The sequence below is a fragment of the Oncorhynchus gorbuscha genome, unplaced genomic scaffold (assembly GCF_021184085.1).
Source record: "Oncorhynchus gorbuscha isolate QuinsamMale2020 ecotype Even-year unplaced genomic scaffold, OgorEven_v1.0 Un_scaffold_55:::fragment_4:::debris, whole genome shotgun sequence".
NCBI classification, from domain to species: Eukaryota; Metazoa; Chordata; class Actinopteri; order Salmoniformes; family Salmonidae; genus Oncorhynchus; species Oncorhynchus gorbuscha.
The window spans coordinates 1-24,957 of NW_025745376.1; the positions used below are offsets into that span (position 1 = coordinate 1).

Here is a 24,957-nt window from a genome sequence, read left to right on the forward strand (position 1 = left end):
GGCAAGTCAGTTAAGAACAAATTCTTATTTACAATGACGGCCTACCAAAAAGCAAAAGTCCTCCTGTGGGGACGGTGGCTGGGATAAATTTTATTATAAAAAAATATATAATAAGATAGTATAGAAATACACTCTGGCTTTTACCCCCCAAAAATGTGAAATACATATCACCGGATGTTGGTGGAACCTAAATTAGGGAGGACCGACTCGTGGTAATGGCTGGAGCGTAATTAGTGGAATGGTATCAAATACATCAAAAACAAGGTTGCCATGTGTTTGATCCGATTCCATTCGCTCTGTTCCAGGACGTTATTGTGAGCCTCCAATCAGCAGCCTGCTGTGAAACACATATAAACAATAGCCTAAATCAATGTTTCCCAAACTCGGTCCTGGGGACCCCAAGAGGTGTACATTTTGGTTTTTGCTTTAACACTACACAGCTGATTCAGATAATCAAAGCTTGATGATTAGTTAATTATTTGAATCAGCTGTGTTGTGCTAGGGGCAAAAACAAAACATGCCCCCCTTGGGGTCCACAAGACAGATTTTGGGAAACTCTGGCCTAAATGCAGACTAATTTTCATAGGGGCAATTAGAAGATTCTGAATCTTTCCTGAAAGGTGGGGGGGGGGGGGAAGTGGCATTTCCATTGTTTTGGTAGAATTTGATATATCTCTCTTTACCACATCTATAGGAGTGCAGGCCAGAGTGATCCTCACATGTATTTGAATTATGTTTGCTTTGCCTTTTGTGGCAATACTTTGAATGAAAATATAAAAAGAGTGGCCTGGACCCTGAGAAGGCTCCACATGAGGCTGTTGAACCAGAAAGATAACCGTTTGTGAACAGTTTCTTTCTGTCTGCCTGGGGGGAGGGGCTGTCAAACCAGACAACCATATTGTGAGGGGAATGCTCACTTCATCCCCAAAAAAGAAGAGGAACTCACTAATAAAAGACTTAGGAATTAAGTAAACAAAGTATTAAGATACTTAGCTAAACCCGCTAATTTAAGAATCTCCCTGGTGTAAGCTGGGATTTCTGTTCGGCTTGTTTGCACCCTGTATTATGTAGTCACTATGAAGTGGGTTTAGCCTTATAAAGAGCTCTAGCTATAAATTCCATGGTTTGTTCCCAGAGACTTGACAGCATGAGATAAAGGCTCACGACAGGGCTGTCCAATAACAGAGCTAAGCCTCTATAATGCTTCAAGAGATAAACAATAATGCATTCAAATTTCACTGTAATTATTAGATGTATTTTTTTAAAACAATTTTTCAACAGAATAAATACAGCACAAGCAATCACTTTTATATTTAGGAGCCGAATCCTGAAGTAACAGGCATCGTTTGGACACATCACAGTACTCAACTAGTACTATTACTGTACATAACATATTGCCCCTAATATTTAATTATTATTTCTGTAATAGAAAATCTGGATCTTTGTGATAAATACATATAAATAACATATTTACTTAACTTGTAATATGATAACAGTACAAACAAGGGCCCCCACACGTGTTAGTCGTGTAACCAAGTATGACAGGACAACAGATAATGGTGGGAGCATGTGCAGGCGGGCGTCAGGGAGGAGGGTACAGAGTCTGAATTCCGCCACGGTCATAGTGCCATCTAGTGCTTCACAGAAAATCAGTTTAGAAAAAATATATATATACTGTACTGAGCATGTGAATTCACAGTAGGACACTCCACTCGAAATACCTATTTACTTGTGAGACAATATGGAATGCACATGGTAGCAATATTGTCATATAAGATGACAGAGAATGTTTTTTTATGCCTTTGTTGCATCATTGGACTGGTTCCTCTCTTTTTGAAATCATACATTTGCTTGCTGAATGTGACAAAAGATTCCATTTTATACAGTCACCTCACTGAACAGCGAGGTGATTGGAATCATTATAAATACTAGTCAGAAAAAGCACACATTCACACCAGATAAATGTTTCTAGTATAATTTTATTGCATTTCCTCATAGGTTAACATATACAGACCAAACACAGAACAACCATGCAGGTATCAACCATTGGACATTGTACAGCAGTCTATGTGCAAGCCATGCTATGAATGCAAATCATACGTATGTTGTAGACTGAATCATGTCTCTTAGGCCCACAGAGGCATGTCGGCGCACAGCTCTGGGCTCTGGTTGGTGACGGTCATCACGTCGATGTCGATGCCATTGGAGGTGAACACGTGGTACAGCTCCTCCAGTTTCTCCTCAGACAGGGTGGACTCTCTGCTCAGGATCCAGGCAAAGTCAGCATGGAAGGTGCCCAGGATGTCGGTGCAGCCGTAGACCACGGAGTGGCCCTCGTAGTCAGTGGACAGAACCCAATAGTTGCCGGGGGGAGAGTCTGCAGGAGAGGAAAACATATTCAAATACATTTAGTAGTTTATTCATGAGAATAATTCAAATAAATACATGGATTATAATTTCACATTTTTCTACAGAGGCCCATATGAATATAAATATTGTTACGAAACCCATAACTAGCCTAAGGATATTGTTGTAGTCGCTCTGTCTAGGAGTCCTAGGCCTAGTTACGTGGTCTGTAACCTGAATGTGTGCATTTCTGTGACAAATCTGTGTATGTGCCTTGGTGTTAAATGTACATGTGCTCAGGGAGACAGCAACCTTACCTTGGTCCAGGGACAGCCCATTCTTTCCTCTTGATCATTCAAGTACACTATCATTTGTTTAGATGATGACGAAACAGGAATATGTACAAAAAGGAAAAATACAAAAGGAATGCCCCAAACTAAAGACAAAAACAAACGAAAGGCCTCATGGCCACCAAAACAAACCAAGCAGCCTTACAGCTTACCAGCTGCTACTCTGACTGACCATCACCTTCATTGGCAGCACCTGATGTGCTTATCAACAAGGCTCAGCATTTGGACAAGGTTGCTGCTGCCCCCTGGGGGATGGAGTGTGGAAGTGTATCCTGTCAATATGTTTGCCTAACTGTGCGCTAACACGACACAGCCCACTACATAACGCTATACATACCACATACAGGGTCAGATTAGACATGGGTCAGAAACAGACCACTTAAGAAGTCAAATGGACTTATTTAGGTCTACCTCACGAGAATGTTGAGACAAGTAGATTAGACTTGACGTGTGTTTACCCTCGAAGAAGGTGACTTCCAGCTTGGCGGGCTCAGAGGGGTCCTTGGCCTTAGCATAGCCAGTAATAACACTGACACTGTTATCAGCACTGAGAGATTTAAAAAAGGGAGAGAGAGGTTAGAGGTTAAACACATTCAACAATGGCGTTTTATGAGGCCTGCTAACCCGACTCAATCAATGGCAGACAAAGGAAAACAGCACTTGCTGTTGAATGTTTATGCTATAGCTGAGGTGTTAACCTTGTTAACCGACTCAGCACCACGTAAGCTGCAAACATTTTCAGTGGATAATGACATCACATCCCACCTGTCCTTAACATTCTGACTAAACCTACAGCGCGGTTTTCCATTACATGTACTTGATTGAATAGGAGGCTTAGACTTGGGTTAATAAAAGGTAGTCTGCTCTCCTGGATTGAGATACAAACATTGAATTTTGTATCTCAATCTTTAACGGTGAAGTCAGCGATGCATGATTTCCAACAATAACTAATAGCACGAGGCAAAACTTCTCTGTGGCTTCAGATCAGGCAGCTATCATGTCGTAGCTATGGAAACGCACACTCTACGAGTGCATCATCTTGCATTGCACTCATCTACATCTGCATTGCTACTCGTGGGAATGTCATATCGCTGAGTCTCAGTTGAATGTACTTTTTAACTTGATCTCTTTAATGTACATACAGCAGCTCCCTGTTGAGCACACCAACGACTCCGGGGCTCTCCAGAGAGTAGGTAGCTGTGGTACACTCGCCCTTCTGGAAGACGGCAGGGAGCTTCTTGATCTCGTACCACTTGCCCAGATACTGTTGTCAAAGACAAAGGTCAAAGGTTATATGACAATGTGATGCTACGGTATGGCTTAGAGCTCAGGGGTTAAGTTTCCCCTATGTTACAGATCTAGGATCAGCTTCCCCTGACCCAATCCTAAACTTAACCATTTGTTGGGAATGGTTGCAAAACTGACCCAAGATCAGCATCTTGGGGCAACTTTACCCTACTCCTCCTGACTTTGACATGCCATGGCGTTATCCATACCTGCAGCTCACAACATGCCAGTGGTTTGATCGAAGGCGACACTTTGGTCACACTTAAAGTAGATACAGGTTGCTGTATAACGGTGTAGTAATGCTGTAATAACATTGTATTCAGTGTTTAAAAAAAAAAAATTAAAGTGGAAATAGGAACAAAATCTCTTCCACTTGTGTAATAACACAAATGCTCAAACGCATTACTATGTAATGACAAAACAATTACTAAATGAATAGGTAACAATTTATGAATGCAACATAGGAGGTTGGTAGCACCTTAATTGGGGAGGACGGGCTCGTGGTAATGGCTGGAGCAGAACTAGTGGAATGGTATCAAACACATTAAACACATGGTTTCTATGGTTTCTATGGTTTCCATGGTTTCTATGGTTTCCATGGTTTCTATGTATTTGATGCCATTCCATTTGCTCCGTTCTGGACATTATTATGAGCTTTTCTCCCCTCAGCAACCTGCTGTGGAATACATTGTCACGCAAGTAATGACACTGTAACTACACATGAATACATGCAATTCCATGTTATCACTCAATTAATTACAATGCTACTGCACATGCATAAGAGCAACTTCAAATAGAGTAATACAAGTTAGGTATAGTCACCCTGGCGGCGTCGAAGTTAGCTTGGACGGGAGGTTGGGGGCATTTTCCAGGGCGTAAAGTTTGGGCGTTAGCGGCCAGAATAGACAGCAGAGTCAGAGAGAGAACCTGTAGAGTCTGCATTTTGGGTCCTGGGTAGGAACAGACACACACGCAGAAAAGTCAAGACATTTTCACCAACTCCGTTGGAGGACAATGCAAATTGACTTCAAGTATACAGTGATGAATTAATATCAAACAATTTAGGAAACAGAACATACTGTATAAACAATTATCCTAGACACTGGTCAAGATACGTACATTTTATCTCAGAAGTAAGTTACGAATGCAATGCATTGTGCCTAACAACTACAGACCTACAGTGTGCACAGCGTCATTCTTCAGGCAACGTGAAATCGCAGAGCTTAAAGCATCAGAGAGAGAGAGAAACAAACAGGGAGAATGGGTCCCACTTACCTGCACTTGTTCAGAAGATCAACCTGTTTCAGTGATGTTCAGTGGGTTATAGACGCCTATTTATATGTCAAACTCATTAGTTATACGGCTGACGCATCGCTTTCATGACAGGTTGTTCTCAGAATTCCAGAATTGAGTGTGTGTGTGTGTGTTAGTGTTTGTCTTAGCGTTGGGAGTATGGCACCTGTTCAAATGGACCTTGAGGAAACAAATTCCTGTCTGACTCTGCTAGTGACAGACATGTTAGTGGTTTCAGTTGTTTACACAAGTGAAATAACACACCATTTTGCAGATGCAAGATGCATTCAAACCGACTTACAGTTGCATCCATTTTCCGTGTTGGTGACCCTGGCGGGAATCAAACCCACACAATCCTGCCGTTGCAAGCGCCATGCTCTACCAAAGTACTAAGTAATAACATGTTAATACACAGTGTGTTCCTACACAGGTAGAAGTGTAACTTGACTTCTTATGCCAAGCGTTACGTCTGGAGGAAACCTGGCACCATCAGTACAGTGAAGCATGGTGGTGGCAGCATCATGCTGTGGGGATGCTTTTCAGAGGCAGGGACTGGGAGACTAGTCAGGATCGAGGGAAAGATGAACGGAGCAAAACACAGAGAGATCCTTGATGAAAACCTGCTCCAGAGTGCTCAGTTCCTCAGACTGGGGTCGAAGGCTTCTGGACAAATCTCTGAATGTCCTTGAGTGGCCCAGCCAGAGCCCAGACTTGAACCCGATCGAACATCTCTGGAGAGACCTGAAAATAGCTGTGCACCCATCCAACCTGACAGAGCTTGAGAGGATCTGCAGAGAAGAATGGGAGAAACTACCCAAATACAGGTGTGTCAAGCTTGTAGCGTCATACCCAAGAAGACTCAAGGCTGTAATCGCTGCCAAAGGTGCTTCGACAAAGTTGAAGGGGCTGAGTCAAAGGCTTACTGGTGCTCTTCCATGCCGTCCCTAGGAGGGGTGTGTCACTTGAGTGGGTTGAGTCTCTGACGTGGTCTTCCTGTCTGGGTTGGCCCCCCCCCCTTGGGTTGTGCCGTGGCGGAGATCTTTGTGGGCAATAGCCGGCCTTGTCTCATGATGGTGAATTGGTGGTTGAAGATATCCTTCTAGTGGTGTGGGGGCTGTGCTTTGGCAAAGTGGGTGGGATTATAGCCTACCTATTTGGCCCTGTCCGGGGGTAGAAAATAGAAAATAGAAAACCTAGAAATAAAGACACTAGAATGCCCACCCTGGCCAAACCAAAATAGAGAATAAAAGCCTCTCTATGGCCAGGGTGTGACAGTACCCCCCTCTGGTATGGGGACCCTCGCCTCCGACCCCGGACTGGGCACCCTCGTTGCAGGCCCCGAACTGGGCACCCGCGTTGCTGGCCCCGGACTGGGGACCCTTGCCGCCGACCCCGGACTGGGCACCCTCGTTGCGGGCCCCGGACTTGCCACCCGCGTTGTGGGCCCCGGACTGGAGGCCGTCTCTGGAGGCTCCGGACTGGAGGCCACCTCTGGAGGCTCCGGACTGGAGGCCATCTCTGGAGTGGAGAGACACACAGGAGGCCTGGCTCTGGGAGCAGGCACAGGACTCACCAGGCTGACTCACCCTACATGTAGAGAAATGCCAATGCCATCCTCCTCTCTTTCATGTTGGTGAAACATTCTATGACTCTGTCATACTGTACACACTTTTAGTTTTTGTTGTCCTAGGCTACCTGGCTAAAATTATTGCTCGCTAGCCTAACTTCGATTCATGGGCAAAGTTAGCGATTAGCCAGCTAGTTAACAGTAGCCTACTACATCAAGCTACATTCTGAACATCCATCCTCTCAGTCCAGGGCCACAATGTGTATGAATTTATGGTTGGATCAGAATCGCCTTCATAATCATTGGCCAGTACGGAGAATTCAGTAAAACCACAAGTCCAAATACCTATCTCCATAAATCCTATCTCTTTTTTTAGGAAAAGGCCAATTTTAGCTACCTAGCCACCAGAGGACAACCACACAAGAGATGCGACAAAGTTGTTTCTGTCAATTACGTATTTCTCTTGAAGAGATGTGAGTGAAACCAAATCCAATCGGGCTTCCCCTTGACACTTTCTTTTGGGTAAACCAGCGGTCTCAGTGCAGGAGGCGTCACTACAGTCCATGGTTCGAATCGGGCTGTATCACCGCCTGGTACGGCAACTGCTTCGCCCACAACCGTAAGGCTCTCCAGAGGGTAGTGAGGTCTGCACAACGCATCACGGGGGGCAAAATAACCGGCCTTCCAGGACACCTACACCACCCGATGTTACAGGAAGGGCAAAAAGATCATCAAGGACAACAACCACCCGAGTCACTGCCTGTTCACCCCGCTATCATCCAGAAGGCGAGGTCAGTGCAGGTGCATCAAAGTGGGGACAGAGAGACTGAAATATAGCTTTTATCTCAAGGCCATCAGACTGTTAACATTGAGTGGCTGCTGCCAACATACTGACTCAACTCTAACCACTTTAATAATGGATAAATGTTTGTAATAAATGTATCACTAGCCACTTTAAACAATGCCACAATGCCAAATAATTTTTACATACCCTACATTACTAATCTCATATGTATATACTGTACTCTATACCATCTACTGCATCTTGCCATCTTGATGTAATTAAATGTATCACGAGCCACTTTAAACAATGCCACTTTATATAATGTTTTCATATCCTACATTACTCATCTCATATGTATATACTGTACTCTATACCATCTGCCTGCATCTTGCCTATGCCGTTCTGTACCATCACTCATTCATATATCTTTATGTACACATTCTTATTCATGACTATACACTGTGTGTATAAGGACGTTGTTGTGAAATTGTTGGGTTAGATTACTTGTTAGATATTACTGCATAGTCGGAACTAGAAGCACAAGCATTTCGCTACACTCGCATTAACATCTGCTAACCATGTGTATGTGACAAATAAAATTTAATTCGATTTTGATCTGTCCGTTTATGACGAATCTACAGAGAAGGTTTTGCTTATCATGACATGGAGGTTTGTGGCTTAGGATATTCATATTTCTTTGGTTGTTACCACCTTTACAAACCTACAAATCGTATTTATCATAACTCAACACAATTGGTTCCTTCTTGCATGGTACAAAACGGTGCCAAGTGGTCATTGTTCGAATGAATACCAAGGAATTCCATAGGTTATTGTGTAACTACTATTTTATCATGCAATATCACATTGTTTTTATGTCATGACAGGTGTGAATACAAAACTAATAGCAGTAAATAGTATCTTATATGTTAGAAATTCCATGATAATATGGTAAAACACAGCTATAAACCATGAATGACTTTATTTCTTAGGTATTGGCCTTAAATGTTTATATTTTTAATGTTACATTTTTTTTAACCTTTATTTAATTAGGCACGTCAGTTAAGAACAAATTCTTATTTACAATGACGGCCTACCCGGCCCAACCCGGACAACGCTGGGCCAATTGTGCGCCGCCCTATGGGACTCCCAATGACAGCTGGTTGTGATACAGCCTCTAAGGCACAATGTCAAAAGTGCGGAGGAATAGCGGTTGTCAGGGTGTTATTGTTCAGGAGAACGTGTTCTCAATGACTTACCTGCTTAAACCAGTGAATGACATTGCCTTATTTGCCATTTACGTAAACGGTAAGGACGTGACCCCATCAACAGGAGCTAGTGTCCCAGGATGGGGGTACCTTCGCCCCTTCATCAAACATGTTCACACAGCGGACCCCCCCCCCCCCCCCCGTGTGTACACAGCTGCCTTATACACTGGGTTCTGCCACGTGAGCATATGACAGCACGTAACAGTCTAGTGGTTGTATAAGGCTGTCAATCATAATTATGCAAGTTCTACATCCATGTAACTGACAACTGTTTCACATTACACGGTGGAGCTGTGTGATTACAGGTACCGTATAGGAGCTTCATACTAAATGTTGGTTGGGTTTAAGTTCAATTATTAGTCAATTATTGTCAGTAAAATTGTCAAAATACATGGGGTGTATTTATATTGTCTCCTATCTCAAAACGAATACTTTTTAAAATTTATTTAGAAAATCACATAAACTATGCAAATAAGAGACAATAAAATTAAGTATAACAAATATGACAAATGATGATTTCCCAGTACTTGCCAATACTACTGATATGAATCAACATACATTCGACAGTAATTAGTTGTGTCAGGACCCGGTTACGAACCCGGGTCTCCGGAGTGAGAAACAGTCACTTAACCAACTGAGCCACGAATAGTCGGCAAAACCCAGAAGATGAGGTAGACACAGCAGTACTTGAGACGGTGTATTTAATGAAGTAAAAAGTGAAGTTCTTCAGGAAAACATGTAACTCCACAACCTCAAAAGGAATTCCACAAGAACAAAGGTAATCCTCCAAGACAAAAAGGTAAATCCACAAGGTGGAAGGTAAAGCACAAAAAGCCTCAAAAGATACTCAAAAAAAACAAAAACAAACAAGAACAAAAAAACAGAATTCCACAAGAGTCCACCGGGATCAACAAGAATACACAGAGTACTAGGGCTGGGTGCTAACATACAAACACAGAGCACAGACCTGAGGAAAACAAAGGGTTTAAATACAATCAGGGGAAACGAGGCACAGGTGCAAATAATAATGGGGATCAAGGGAAAACAAAAGGTCAAAAGGCACAATGGGGGCATCTAGTGACCAAAAACCGGAACAACCCTGGCCAAATCCTGACAGTTATGTTAGTTAAGACCAGATGTTCCTCAGTTCACCATATGATGAGGTATCCAATTACTCCCTGTTCACTCATGACTGCACGTCCAGGCACGATTCCAAGACCATCATTAAGTTTTCCGATGACACAACAGTTGTAAGCCTGATCACCGACAACGATGAGACAGACTATAGGGAGGAGGTCAGAGACCTGGCCGAGTGGTGCCTTTCCCTCAATGGGATAAAGACAAATGAGATGATTGTGGACTACAGGAAAAAAGGACAGAGCACGCCTCCATTCTCATCGATGGGGCTGCAGTGGAGCAGGTTGAGAGCTTCAAGTTCCTTGGTGTCCACATCACCAACAAACTAACATGGTCCAAGCACACCAAGATAGTCGTGAAGAGGGCACGACAAAACCTATTCCCCCTCAGGAGACTGAAAAGATTTGGCATGGGTCCTCAGATCCTCAAAAGGTTCTACAGCTGCAACATCGAGAGCTGGCTGGTTGCATCACTGCCTGGTATGGCAACTGCTTGGCCTCCGACCGCAAGGCACTACAGAGGGTAGTGCGACCGGCCCAGTACATCACTGGGGCCAAGCTTCCTGCCATCCAGGACCTCTTTACCAGGCGGTGTCAGAGGAAGGCCCTAAAAATTGTCAAGAATCCAGCCATGTCACGCACTGGTCGAAGTATTTTGTGTTTATCTTCATTTATTTGGTCAGGCCAGGGTGTGGCATGGGTTTTTGTATGTGGTGTGTATGTATTGGCATTGTAGCTTAGTGGGGTGTTCTAGTTAAGTCTATGGCTGTCTGAAGTGGTTCTCAATCAGAGGCAGGTGTTTATCGTTGTCTCTGATTGGGAACCATATTTAGGCAGCCATATACTTTGAGTGTTTCGTGGGTGATTGTCCTTAGTGTCTTGATGTCCTTGTTCTGTGTGTATGTGCACCAGTATTAGGCTGTTTCAATTTTCGTTACGTTTATTGTTTTGTAGTGTTTGTATTTAGATTTGTGTTACGTTAGTTGAATAAACATGGATCGCAATCTACACGCTGCGGGTCCGAAACTCTCCTTCACATACAGAAAAACGTTACAGAATCACCCACCACACCCGGACCAAGCAGCGTGGTAACAGGCAACAGCGGCGCAATGAGGAATGGACATGGGACAATATATTGGATGGCAAGGGTTGCTACACATGGGAGGAGATCCTGGCGGGAAGGGATCGCCTTCCATGGGAACAGGTGGAGGCAGCGAGGAGAGCAGAGGCAGCCGGAGAGAGGAGCCGGCGATATGAGGGAACACGGTTGGCAAGGAAGCCCGGGAGTCAGCCCCAAAAATTTATTGGGGGAGGCTCACAGGGAGTATGGCTACGCCAGGTAGGAGACCTGCGCAAACTCCCTGTGCTTACCGGGGGGCTAGAGAGACCGGGCAGGCACCGTGTTATGCAGTGGTGCGCACGGTGTCTCCAGTGCGGGTGCATAGCCCGGTGCGGTATATTCCAGCTCCGCGTATCGGCCGGGCTAGATTGAGCGTCGATCCAAATTCCATGAAGCCGGCTCTACGCATCTGGTCCCCAATGCGTCTCCTTGGGCCGGCTTACATGGCACCAGCCTTGCGCTCGGTGTCTCCGGTTCGCCTGCATAGCCCAGTGCGGGCTATTCCACCTCGCCGCACTGGCAGGGCGACCGAGAGCATTCAACCGGGTAAGGTTGGGCAGGCTCGGTGCTCAAGAGCTCCAGTGTGCCTGCACAGTCCGGTCTATCCAGTACCACCTCCACACCCCAGCCCTCCGGTAGCAGCTCCCCACACCAGGCTTCCTGTGCGTGTTCTTGGTCCAGTCCCACCAGTGCCAGCACCACGCATCAGGCCTACAGTGCGCCTCGCCTCTACAGCGCTGCTGGAGTCTCCCGCCTGTTCAGCGCTGCCAGAGCCTTCCTCCTATACAGCGCTGCTGGAGTCTCCTGCCTGTTCAGCGCAGCCAGAGCTGCCAGCCTGCATGGAGCAGCCAGAGCTGCCAGCCTACATGGAGCAGACAGAGCTGCCAGTATGTATGGAGCAGCCAGAGCTGCCAGTCTGCATGAAGCAGCCAGAGCTGCCAGTCTGCATGAAGTAGCCAGAGCTGCCAGTCTGCAAGGAGCTGCCAGTCTGCAAGGAGCTGCCAGTCTGCACGGAGCTGCCAGTCTGCAAGGAGCTGACAGTCTGCACGAAGCTGCCAGTCTGCACGGAGCCGCCAGAGCTGCCAGTCTATAAGAAGCCGCCAGAGCTGTCAGCCTACATGGAGCAGCCAGAGCCGCCAGTCAGCGTGGAGCAGCCAGAGCCGCCAGTCAGCATGGAGCAGCCAGATCCATCAGTCTACCAGGATCCGCCAGTCAGCCAGACTCTTCCAGATCCGCCAGTCAGCCAGACTCTTCCAGATCCGCCAGTCAGCCAGACTCTTCCAGATCCGCCAGTCAGCCAGACTCTTCCAGATCCGCCAGTCAGCCAGACTCTTCCAGATCCGCCAGTCAACCAGACTCTTCCAGATCTGCCAGTCAACCAGACTCTTCCAGATCCGCCAGTCAACCAGACTCTTCCAGATCTGCCAGCCAGCCAGGATCTGCCGGAGCCAACTACCTGCCTGAGCTTCCTCTCAGTGCTGAGCTTCCTCTCAGTGCTGAGCTTCCTCTCAGTCCCGAGCTTCCCCTCAGTCCCGAGCTTCCCCTCAGTCCCGAGCTTCCCCTCAGTCCCGAGCTGCCTCAGTCCCGAGCTTCCCCTCAGTCCCGATCTGCTCCTCAGTCCAGTGGGGTTCTGGGTGAGGACTACTAGGCCATGGTCGGCGGCGAGGGTGGAGTATCCAAGGACACGAGGAGGAGGGACTAAGACAGTGATTGAGTGGGGTCCACGTCCCGCGCCGGAGCCGCCACCATGGACAGACGCCCACCCGGACCCTCCCTATTGTTTTGAGGGGCGTTTGGGAGTCCGCACCTTAGTGGAGGGAGGTTCTGTCACGCCCTGGTCGAAGTATTTTGTGTTTATCTTCATTTATTTGGTCAGGCCAGGGTGTGGCATGGGTTTTTGTATGTGGTGTGTATGTATTGGGATTGTAGCTTATTGGGTTGTTCTAGTTAAGTCTATGGCTGTCTGAAGTGGTTCTCAATCAGAGGCAGGTGTTTATCATTGTCTCTGATTGGGAACCATATTTAGGCAGCCATATTCTTTGAGTGTTTCGTGGGTGATTGTCCTTAGTGTCTTGATGTCCTTGTTCTGTGTGTATGTGCACCAGTATTAGGCTGTTTCGGTTTTCGTTACGTTTATTGTTTTGTAGTGTTTGTATTTAGATTTGTGTTACGTTAGTTGAATAAACATGGATCGCAATCTACACGCTGCATTTTGGTCCGACTCTCCTTCACATACAGAAAACCGTTACAAGTCACCCTAATCATAGACTGTTCTCTCTGCTACCGCACGGCAAGCGGTACCAGAGCGCCAAGTCTAGGTCCAAGATGCTTCTACCTCCAAGCCATAAGACTCTTGAACATCTTGTCAAATGGCTCCCCAGACTATTTGCATTGCCCCCTCCTCCTCTGCTACTTTTTGTTGTTATCATCTATGCATAGTCACTTTAATAACTCTACCTTCATGTACATATTACCTCAACTAACCGGTGCCCCTGCACATTGACTATGTACCCCCCTGTATATAGTCTCGCTATTGTTATTTTACTGCTGCTCTTTAATTAATTATTACTTTTATTTCTTATTCTTATCTGTATTTTTTAAAAACTGAATTGTTGATTAGGGTCTAATAAGTAAGCATTTCACTGTAAGGTACAGCAGTCGTATTCGGTGCATGTGACAAATAACATTTTATTTGGATTGTAACATAGCTACATAACTGAAAATGTAATGATTATGACAGGTTTTAAACCGCTTCACGACTGCATTATAATGTATTGTAACATATCTATGTTTATATATTGATGTATACATTTATAGCCCTTTTTTACATCAAGATTACATAAGTGTCATCAATACCTTTATACTACCGTCTATACCCCCTTCAAGTAAAGTGTTACTGAATGTCGAAAAAAGATCCTGCTGAGACCGAGGCTGATCTGATGTGGTGTTGTAGCCTGTGTTGTTCCTGCAGTACCTGGGCAGGTGGTACCACATACAGATGCTGCCTGCCGTATTTCAGAAGGGAAGCTGTGGACTGTCACGCCTTGGTCATTGTATCTTGTGTTTTTGTTATATGTTTGGGTAGGCCAGGGTGTGACATGGGTTTATATGTTGTATTTCGTATTGGGGTTTGTATTAATTGGGAGTGTGTATTATTAGGGGTGTGTCTAGTTAGGCTTGGCTGCCTGAGGCGATTCCTAATTGGAGTCAGCTGATTCTCGTTGTCTCGGATTGGGAACCGTATTTAGGCAGCCTGAGTGCGCGTTGTATTTTGTGGGTGATTGTACCTGTCTCTGTGTTAGTCACCAGATAGGCTGTAATTAGTTTCACTCGTTTGTTGTTTTCGTATTTTCAGTTATTTCATGTACCGTATTTTCTTCATTAAAAGTCATGAGTAACCTACACGCTGCATTTCAGTCTGACTCTCTACAAACAACAGACGAACTTCATTACAGAATCACCCACCACGATTCACAGACCGAGCAGCGTGTGAACTGGCAGGATCTGAAGGTGGACGTTATGGACGGCAGAAGCAAGGATTATACGACGTGGGAAGAAATCGACAGGTGGGCGGCCGACCCAGTGCGAGTGCAGGAGCCCGCCTGGGATTCCCTACAGCAATGCGAGGAGGGCTACAGGCGAATCGAATCAACGAAAAGACACGCCGAAAAAAACGGAGAGGCGCTGGTTTAAACAGGCAGCGACAGCTGGAGCAGCAAAGGGAGGATGAATTATTTGGAGAATGGACATGGGAAGACGTGTTGGATGGTAAAGGCTGTTACACTTGGGAGGAGATATTGGCCGGAAGAGATCGCCTCCCATGGGAACAGGTGGAGGCACTAAGGAGAGCAGAGGCAGCGGGAGATAGGAGCCGATGATACGAGGGAACACGGTTGGCAAGGAAACCGGAAAACAGCCCAAAAAATTATTGGGGGGGAGCTAGAAGGGAGAATAGTTATGCCAGGTAGGAGACCTGCGCATACTCCCTGTGCTCACCGTTGGGCTAGAGAGACCGGGCAGGCACCGTGTTATGCTATGGAGCGCACGGTGTTTCCAGTGCAGGAGCATAGTCCGGTGAGGCACATACCAGCTCTTCCTATTGGCCGGGCTAGAGTGGGCATCGAGCCAGGTAAGCTTGGGCAGGCTCGGTGCTCAAGAGCTCCAGTGCGCCTGCACGGTCCGGTCTATCCAGAGCCACCTCTACACACCAGTCCTCCGGTAGCAGCTCCCCGCACCAGGCTTCCTGTGCGTGTCCCCGCGACAGTACCACCAGTTCCAGCACCACGCACCAGGCCTCCAGTGCGCCTCGCCTGTTCAGCGCAGCCAGTGCTTTTCTCCCCTCCTGCGCTGCCGGAGTCTCCCGCTTGTTTAGCGCAACCAGAGCTGTTCTCCTCTCCTGCGCTGTTGGAGTCTCCCGCCTGTTTAGCGCAGCCAGAGCCTTTCTCCTCTCCTGCGCTGCCGGAGTCTCCTGTCGGCCCAGCGCGTCCAGCGCGCCTCGCCTGTTTAGCGCAGCCAGAGCTTTTCTCCTCTCCTGCGCTGTTGGAGTCTCCCGCCTGTTCAGCGCAGCCAGAGCCTTTCTCCTCTCCTGCGCTGCCGGAGTCGCCTGTCTGCCCAGCGCCGCCAGTCGGCCCAGCGTCACCAGTCTGCCAGGATCCGCCAGAAGTGCCAGTCTGCCAGGATCCGCCAGAAGTGCCAGTCTGCCAAGATCTTCTAGATCGGCCAGACAACCTTAATCATCCAGGTCCACCAGCCAGCCAGGATTTACCGGAGCCTACTACCTGCCTGAGCTTCCTCTCAGTATTGAGCTTCCTTTCAGTACTAGGCTTCCTCTCTGTACTGGGCTCCCTCTCAGTACCGGGCTTCCCCTCAGTACTGGGCTGCTTCGGTCCCGGGCTGCCCCTCTGTCCCGGGCTGCCCCTCTGTCCCGAGATGCCCCTCTGTCCTGAGCTGCCCTGCTGTCCTGAGATGCCCCTCTATCCTGAGTTGCCCCTCTGTCCTGAGTTGCCCCTCTGTCCTGAGCTGCCCCTCTGTCCCGAGCTGCCCCTCTGTCCCGAGCTGCCCCTCTGTCCCGAGCTGCCCCTCTGTCCCGAGCTGCCCCTCGGTCCCGAGCTGCCCCTCAGTTATGTGGGGATCAGGGTGAGGACTATTAGGCCATGGTCGGCGGAGAAGGTGGATTATCCTAGGACGCGAAGGGGAGGAACTAGGACATTTATGGAGTGGGGTCCACGTCCCGAGCCAGAACCGCCACCATGGATAGACGCCCACCCGGACCCTCCCTATGCTCTTGAGGTGCGTCCCGGAGTCCGCACCTTAGGGGGGTTCTGTCACGCCTTGGTCATTGTATCTTGTGTTTTTGTTATATGTTTGGGTAGGCCAGGGTGTGACATGGGTTTATATGTTGTATTTCGTATTGGGGTTTGTATTAATTGGGAGTGTGTATTATTAGGGGTGTGTCTAGTTAGGCTTGGCTGCCTGAGGCGATTCCTAATTGGAGTCAGCTGATTCTCGTTGTCTCGGATTGGGAACCGTATTTAGGCAGCCTGAGTGCGCGTTGTATTTTGTGGGTGATTGTACCTGTCTCTGTGTTAGTCACCAGATAGGCTGTAATTAGTTTCACTCGTTTGTTGTTTTCGTATTTTCAGTTATTTCATGTACCGTATTTTCTTCATTAAAAGTCATGAGTAACCTACACGCTGCATTTCGGTCTGACTCTCTACAAACAACAGACGAACTTCATTACAGAATCACCCACCACGATTCACAGACCGAGCAGCGTGTGAACTGGCAGGATCTGAAGGTGGACGTTATGGACGGCAGAAGCAAGGATTATACGACGTGGGAAGAAATCGACAGGTGGGCGGCCGACCCAGTGCGAGTGCAGGAGCCCGCCTGGGATTCCCTACAGCAATGCGAGGAGGGCTACAGGCGAATCGAATCAACGAAAAAGACACGCCGAAAAAACGGAGAGGCGCTGGTTTAAACAGGCAGCGACAGCTGGAGCAGCAAAGGGAGGATGAATTATTTGGAGAATGGACATGGGAAGACGTGTTGGATGGTAAAGGCTGTTACACTTGGGAGGAGATATTGGCCGGAAGAGATCGCCTCCCATGGGAACAGGTGGAGGCACTAAGGAGAGCAGAGGGAGCGGGAGATAGGAGCCGATGATACGAGGGAACACGGTTGGCAAGGAAACCGGAAAAACAGCCCAAAAAAATTATTGGGGGGGAGCTAGAAGGGAGAATAGTTATGCCAGGTAGGAGACCTGCGCATACTCCCTGTGCTCACCGTTGGGCTAGAGAGACCGGGCAGGCACCGTGTTATGCTATGGAGCGCACGGTGTTTCCAGTGCAGGAGCATAGTCCGGTGAGGCACATACCAGCTCTTCCTATTGGCCGGGCTAGAGTGGGCATCGAGCCAGGTAAGCTTGGGCAGGCTCGGTGCTCAAGAGCTCCAGTGCGCCTGCACGGTCCGGTCTATCCAGAGCCACCTCTACACACCAGTCCTCCGGTAGCAGCTCCCCGCACCAGGCTTCCTGTGCGTGTCCCCGCGACAGTACCACCAGTTCCAGCACCACGCACCAGGCCTCCAGTGCGCCTCGCCTGTTCAGCGCAGCCAGTGCTTTTCTCCCCTCCTGCGCTGCCGGAGTCTCCCGCTTGTTTAGCGCAACCAGAGCTGTTCTCCTCTCCTGCGCTGTTGGAGTCTCCCGCCTGTTTAGCGCAGCCAGAGCCTTTCTCCTCTCCTGCGCTGCCGGAGTCTCCTGTCGGCCCAGCGCGTCCAGCGCGCCTCGCCTGTTTAGCGCAGCCAGAGCTTTTCTCCTCTCCTGCGCTGTTGGAGTCTCCCGCCTGTTCAGCGCAGCCAGAGCCTTTCTCCTCTCCTGCGCTGCCGGAGTCGCCTGTCTGCCCAGCGCCGCCAGTCGGCCCAGCGTCACCAGTCTGCCAGGATCCGCCAGAAGTGCCAGTCTGCCAGGATCCGCCAGAAGTGCCAGTCTGCCAAGATCTTCTAGATCGGCCAGACAACCTTAATCATCCAGGTCCACCAGCCAGCCAGGATTTACCGGAGCCTACTACCTGCCTGAGCTTCCTCTCAGTATTGAGCTTCCTTTCAGTACTAGGCTTCCTCTCTGTACTGGGCTCCCTCTCAGTACCGGGCTTCCCCTCAGTACTGGGCTGCTTCGGTCCCGGGCTGCCCCTCTGTCCCGGGCTGCCCCTCTGTCCCGAGATGCCCCTCTGTCCTGAGCTGCCCTGCTGTCCTGAGATGCCCCTCTATCCTGAGTTGCCCCTCTGTCCTGAGTTGCCCCTCTGTCCTGAGCTGCCCCTCTGTCCCGAGCTGCCCCTCTGTCCCGAGCTGCCCCTCTGTCCCGAGCTGCCCCTCTGTCCCGAGCTGCCCCTCGGTCCCGAGCTGCCCCTCAGTTATGTGGGGATCAGGGTGAGGACTATTAGGCCATGGTCGGCGGAGAAGGTGGATTATCCTAGGACGCGAAGGGGAGGAACTAGGACATTTATGGAGTGGGGTCCACGTCCCGAGCCAGAACCGCCACCATGGATAGACGCCCACCCGGACCCTCCCTATGCTCTTGAGGTGCGTCCCGGAGTCCGCACCTTAGGGGGCGGTTCTGTCACGCCTTGGTCATTGTATCTTGTGTTTTTGTTATATGTTTGGGTAGGCCAGGGTGTGACATGGGTTTATATGTTGTATTTCGTATTGGGGTTTGTATTAATTGGGAGTGTGTATTATTAGGGGTGTGTCTAGTTAGGCTTGGCTGCCTGAGGCGATTCCTAATTGGAGTCAGCTGATTCTCGTTGTCTCGGATTGGGAACCGTATTTAGGCAGCCTGAGTGCGCGTTGTATTTTGTGGGTGATTGTACCTGTCTCTGTGTTAGTCACCAGATAGGCTGTAATTAGTTTCACTCGTTTGTTGTTTTCGTATTTTCAGTTATTTCATGTACCGTATTTTCTTCATTAAAAGTCATGAGTAACCTACACGCTGCATTTCGGTCTGACTCTCTACAAACAACAGACGAACTTCATTACATGGACAGGATACCTGCAACCTAACGCCTGATGGAGAAGTGTGTGTGGTTCTGTGTGTAAATGAACAATATTGCCGCCTTTGTGTTTATTCATTATTTATGTGTATAATGTTGTTGGATGTGTTAAAAAAGTGAATGAATAAATAAATAAAACAATTGAAATTGAAAAGGTGATGTGTTGTGACCAGGGACCATGCCCTCTGCGGTTGGCTGGTCTGATGGGATTATCAATACCAGGAATGGAACTGTCATGTATTGTCATATTATGTCTTGTTCCTGTTCTTTCTCTTCACTCCGTCTCCCTCTGCTGGTCGTATTAGGTTACCTTCTCTTCCTCTCCTTCCCCCAGCTGTTCCTCATCTTCTCTAACTACCTCGTTCACCCTTTTCCCACCTGTTCCCTTTTTCCCTCTGATTAGGTCTCTATTTCTCTCTCTGTTCCTGCTTCTGTCTTTGTCAGATTCTCGTTTGAGTTTCTCATGCCAGAACCAAACTATCGTCTCGTTTGCTTCACCCTTGTCCCGTCCTGTCGGAATCTGCCTGTTCATCTGATGCTACGTGTGATCAGGTACCTCTGTCCTCTACGACCCACGCCTACCCAGAGAGACCAGCAGTCTGTCGCCGCTAACCCAGCTATTCTCCTCTGCTGCTAAGAAGGGGACTCTACCCAGCTATTCTCCTCTGCTGCTAAGAAGGGGACTCTAACCCAGCTATTCTCCTCTGCTGCTAAGAAGGGGACTCTTCTGTAAATATCAGAAGGACTTTATGATTCATTTGTCGCCCTCTCTGCGGGTTGTCTATTTTGCCATTATATACATCTGAAGAGGATCTATGTCTTCCCTGTGTTTTGACATTAAAGGACTCTGTATTTGTTAAACCGCTTTTGGGTCCTCACTCACGTGCATAACAGGAACTTCCTGTGTAGAAGTAGTAGTAATAGTATTGGAAGTAGTAGTAGTATTAGTACTAGTAGTAGACGTAGTAGTAGTTTTGGAAGTAGTAGTAATAGTAGTAGTATTGGTGGTAGTAGTAGCATGGAAGTAGTAGTAGTAGTAACTGTTGTAGTAGTGGAATTAGTAGTAGTAGCAGTGGAAGTAGTAACTGTAGTAGTAGTGGAAGTAGTAACTGTTGTAGTAGTAGTATTAGTATTAGTATTATTGAAAGTAGTAGCTGTTGTAGTAGTTTTGGAAGTAGGAGTAGTAGTATTGGTAGTAGTAGTAGTAACTGTTGTTGTAGTAGTAGTGGAAGTAGTAGTAGTAGTAGTAGTAGCAGTGGAAGTAGTAACTGTAGTAGTAGTGGAAGTAGTAACTGTTGTAGTAGTAGTATTAGTATTAGTAGTATTGAAAGTAGTAGCTGTTGTAGTAGTAGGAGTAGTAGTATTGGTAGTAGTAGTAGTAACTGTTGTTGCAGTAGCTGTTGTAGTAGTAGTAGCAGTAGTAGTGGAAGTAGTAACTGGTGTAGTAGTATTAGTAGTATTGAAAGTAGTAGCTGTTGTAGTAGTAGTAGTAGTTTTGGAAGTAGGAGTAGTAGTAGTTGTTTTGGAAGTAGTAGCTGTTGTAGTAATAGTATTGGAAGTTGTAGTAGTAGTACTATTATTATTAGTAGTAGAAGTAGTAGTATTGGAAGTAGTAGTAGTAGTGGAAGTAGTAACTGTTGTAGTAGTAGCAGTAGTAGTAGAAGTAGTAACTGTTGTAGTAGTGGTAATATTGAAAATAGTAGCTGTTGTAGTAGTAGTGGAAGTAGTAGTAGTATTAGTGGAAGTAGTAGTAGTATTGGAAGTAGCAGGAGTAGTGAAAGTAGTAACTGTTGCCAACGTCATGACACTGTTGTAGTGGTGGTAGTAGTAGTAGTAGTAGACTATGACGGCAATAGTAGTGACTGTTGTAGTAGTAGTAACACCTACTGGGTGCTGTCCACTGACTATGACAACTACACCCTGGTCGCTGCTGGGTGCTGTCCACTGACTATGACAGCTACACCCTGGTCCCTACTGGGTGCTGTCCACTGACTATGACAGCTACTCCCTGGTCCCTACTGGGTGCTGTCCACTGACTATGACAGCTACACCCTGGTCCCGACTGGGTGCTGTCCACTGACTATGACAGCTACTCCCTGGTCCCTGCTGGGTGCTGTCCACTGACTATGACAGCTACACCCTGGTCCCTACTGGGTGCTGTCCACTGACTATGACAGCTACACCCTGGTCCCCACTGGGTGCTGTCCACTGACTATGACAGCTACACCCTGGTCGCTGCTGGGTGCTGTCCACTGACTATGACAACTACACCCTGGTCCCGACTGGGTGCTGTCCACTGACTATGACAGCTACTCCCTGGTCCCTACTGGGTGCTGTCCACTGACTATGACAGCTAGACCCTGGTCGCTGCTGGGTGCTGTCTACTGACTATGACAGCTACACCCTGGTCCCTACTGGGTGCTGTCCACTGACTATGACAACTACACACTGGTCCCGACTGGGTGCTGTCCACTGACTATGACAGCTACACCCTGGTCCCTACTGAGTGCTGTCCACTGACTATGACAGCTACACCCTGGTGTACTCGGCAGTCTGTTCCATGTGAACTTTGATCCTGAGCAGAGAGTGTTCCGTCCCAGACCAGACCCCCCCCCAAACTCTGCACTGTCACTGTAACAAAGAAACTCAAAGTATGGCATCCATGTTAGAAACTCCCTCAGTTGTCAGATGAAACTCCCTCACTTGTCAGTTGTCAGTACAGACAAGGGTCCAAAATAACAGTTTTTATTTAAAATATTTTGGAGCTATTGATTGAGCCTGCCTGGACAGCCAGATGTGCAAGGTTTGTACTTTTAGGACAATTCCATTGGTTCAATTGAGCCAGGCAAGCTCAATGAAGAGCTTAAAACAAAGTGCTTCTTCAACTGCATTGCTTGCTGTTTGTGGTTTTAGGGGGGTGGAATGATGCTTTAAGTCATTTTATTACATGCATACAAAGAATTGTGTGTTTGTTACTCTTTCGGATTCACACCTGAAAATCATAGCTTACATCTTATATTAAAGTTTGACATCCTCCAAAGTCTTGTTTAAATTACAGATACGACTGTGTGGACTGAGCTTGTTAAAACAAATTGCTTAGTAAACACCTACTAATGTCTGTACAGCTAGAGTGCCACTCAAACATTTCCCAGTGGACCATACAACAACAACAACAACAACAGACAACACAAGTTAGAAGTAAGAAATAAAGGTCCAGTCTATCTATTCCATTCCATTCTATTCCATCCCAGTCCATCTATTCCATCATATTCCATCTATTCCATCCCAGTCCATCTATTCCATCATATTCCATCTATTCCATCCCAGTCCATCTATTCCATCATATTCCATCTATTCCATCCCAGTCTATCTATTCCATCATATTCCATCTATTCCATCCCAGTCCATCTATTCCATCATATTCCATCTATTCCATCCCAGTCCATCTATTCCATCATATTCCATCTATTCCATCCCAGTCCATCTATTCCATCATATTCCATCTATTCCATCCCAGTCTATCTATTCCATCATATTCCATCCCAGTCCATCATATTCCATCCCAGTCCAACTATTCCATCATATTCCATCTATTCCATCCCAGTCCATCTATTCCATCCCAGTCTATCTATTCCATCATATTCCATCTATTCCATCCCAGTCTATCTATTCCATCATATTCCATCCCAGTCCATCTATTCCATCATATTCCATCTATTCCATCCCAGTCCATCTATTCCATCATATTCCATCTATTCGATCCCAGTCTATCTATTCCATCATATTCCATCCCAGTCCATCTATTCCATCATATTCCATCTATTCCATCCCAGTCCATCTATTCCATCATATTCCATCTATTCGATCCCAGTCTATCTATTCCATCATATTCCATCCCAGTCCATCTATTCCATCATATTTCATCCCAGTCCATCATATTCCATCTATTCCATCCCAGTCTATCTATTCCATCATATTGCATCTATTCCATCCCAGTCTATCTATTCCATCATATTCCATCCTATTTCATCCCAGTCCATCCTATTCCATCATATTCCATCTATTCCATCCCAGTCTATCTATTCCATCATATTCCATCCCAGTCCATCTATTCCATCATATTCCATCCCAGTCCATCTATTCCATCATATTCCATCTATTCCATCCCAGTCCATCTATTCCATCCCAGTCTATCTATTCCATCATATTCCATCTATTCCATCCCATTCTATCTATTCCATCATATTCCATTCTATTCCATCCCAGTCTATCTATTCCATCATATTCCATCCTATTTCATCCCAGTCTATCTATTCCATCATATTCCATTCTATTCCATCCCAGTCTATCTATTCCATCATATTCCATCCTATTTCATCCCAGTCCATCTATTCCATCATATTCCATCCTATTCCATCCCAGTCTATCTATTCCATCATATTCCATCCTATTTCATCCCAGTCCATCCTATTTCATCCCAGTCTATCTATTCCATCATATTCCATTCTATTCCATCCCAGTCTATCTATTCCATCATATTCCATCCTATTTCATCCCAGTCCATCTATTCCATCATATTCCATCCTATTCCATCCCAGTCTATCTATTCCATCATATTCCATCCTATTTCATCCCAGTCCATCCTATTTCATCCCAGTCTATCTATTCCATCATATTCCATCCTATTTCATCCCAGTCTATCTATTCCATCCTATTTCATCCCAGTCCATCCTATTCCATCCCAGTCCATCCTATTCCATCCCAGTCCATCCTATTTCATCCCAGTCTATCTATTCCATCCTATTTCATCCCAGTCCATCCTATTCCATCCCAGTCCATCCTATTTCATCCCAGTCTATCTATTTCATCCCAGTCCATCCCAGTCCATCCTATTCCATCCCAGTCCATCCTATTTCATCCCAGTCTATCTATTCCATCCTATTTCATCCCAGTCCATCCTATTCCATCCCAGTCCATCCTATTCCATCCCAGTCCATCCTATTTCATCCCAGTCTATCTATTCCATCCTATTTCATCCCAGTCCATCCTATTTCATCCCAGTCCATCCTATTCCATCCCAGTCCATCCTATTCCATCCCAGTCCATCCCATTTCATCCCAGTCCCTCCTATTCCATCCTATTCCATCCCAGTCCATCCTATTTCATCCCAGTCCCTCCTATTCCATCCTATTCCATCCCAGTCCATCCTATTTCATCCCAGTCCCTCCTATTCCATCCTATTCCATCCCAGTCCATCCTATTTCATCCCAGTCCATCCTATTCCATCCTATTTCATCCCAGTCCCTCCTATTCCATCCTATTCCATCCTATTCCATCCCAGTCCATCCTATTCCATCCCAGTCCATCCTATTTCATCCCAGTCCCTCCTATTCCATCCCAGTCCATCCTATTTCATCCCAGTCCATCCTATTCCATCCTATTCCATCCTATTTCATCCCAGTCCCTCCTATTCCATCCCAGTCCATCCTATTTCATCCCAGTCCCTCCTATTCCATCCTATTTCATCCCAGTCCATCCTATTCCATCCCAGTCTATCTATTCCATCCCAGTCTATCTATTCCATCCTATTCCATCCCAGTCTATCTATTCCATCATATTCCATCCCAGTCCATCCTATTCCATCCCAGTCCATCCTATTCCATCCCAGTCTATCTATTCCATCATATTCCATCCCAGTCCATCCTATTCCATCCCAGTCCATCCTATTCCATCCCAGTCTATCTATTCCATCATATTCCATCTA

The 24,957-nt window shown here is 46.9% G+C and overlaps 1 protein-coding gene across 1 annotated transcript; it reads right to left on the reverse strand.

Moving 5' to 3' along the window:
* Window positions 1-1,961: 1,961 nt before the first annotated feature.
* Window positions 1,962-5,420, reverse strand: LOC124018561 (apolipoprotein D-like). Its single transcript, XM_046333891.1, has 5 exons — window positions 5,259-5,420; window positions 4,806-4,933; window positions 3,839-3,960; window positions 3,155-3,243; window positions 1,962-2,377 (listed from the first exon to the last, which is right to left on the reverse strand). The coding sequence occupies exons 2-5, from the start codon at window positions 4,923-4,925 to the stop codon at window positions 2,127-2,129; spliced, it is 582 nt and encodes a 193-aa protein (XP_046189847.1). The 5' UTR covers window positions 4,926-4,933; window positions 5,259-5,420; the 3' UTR covers window positions 1,962-2,126.
* Between the last annotated feature and the right edge of the window lie 19,537 nt (window positions 5,421-24,957).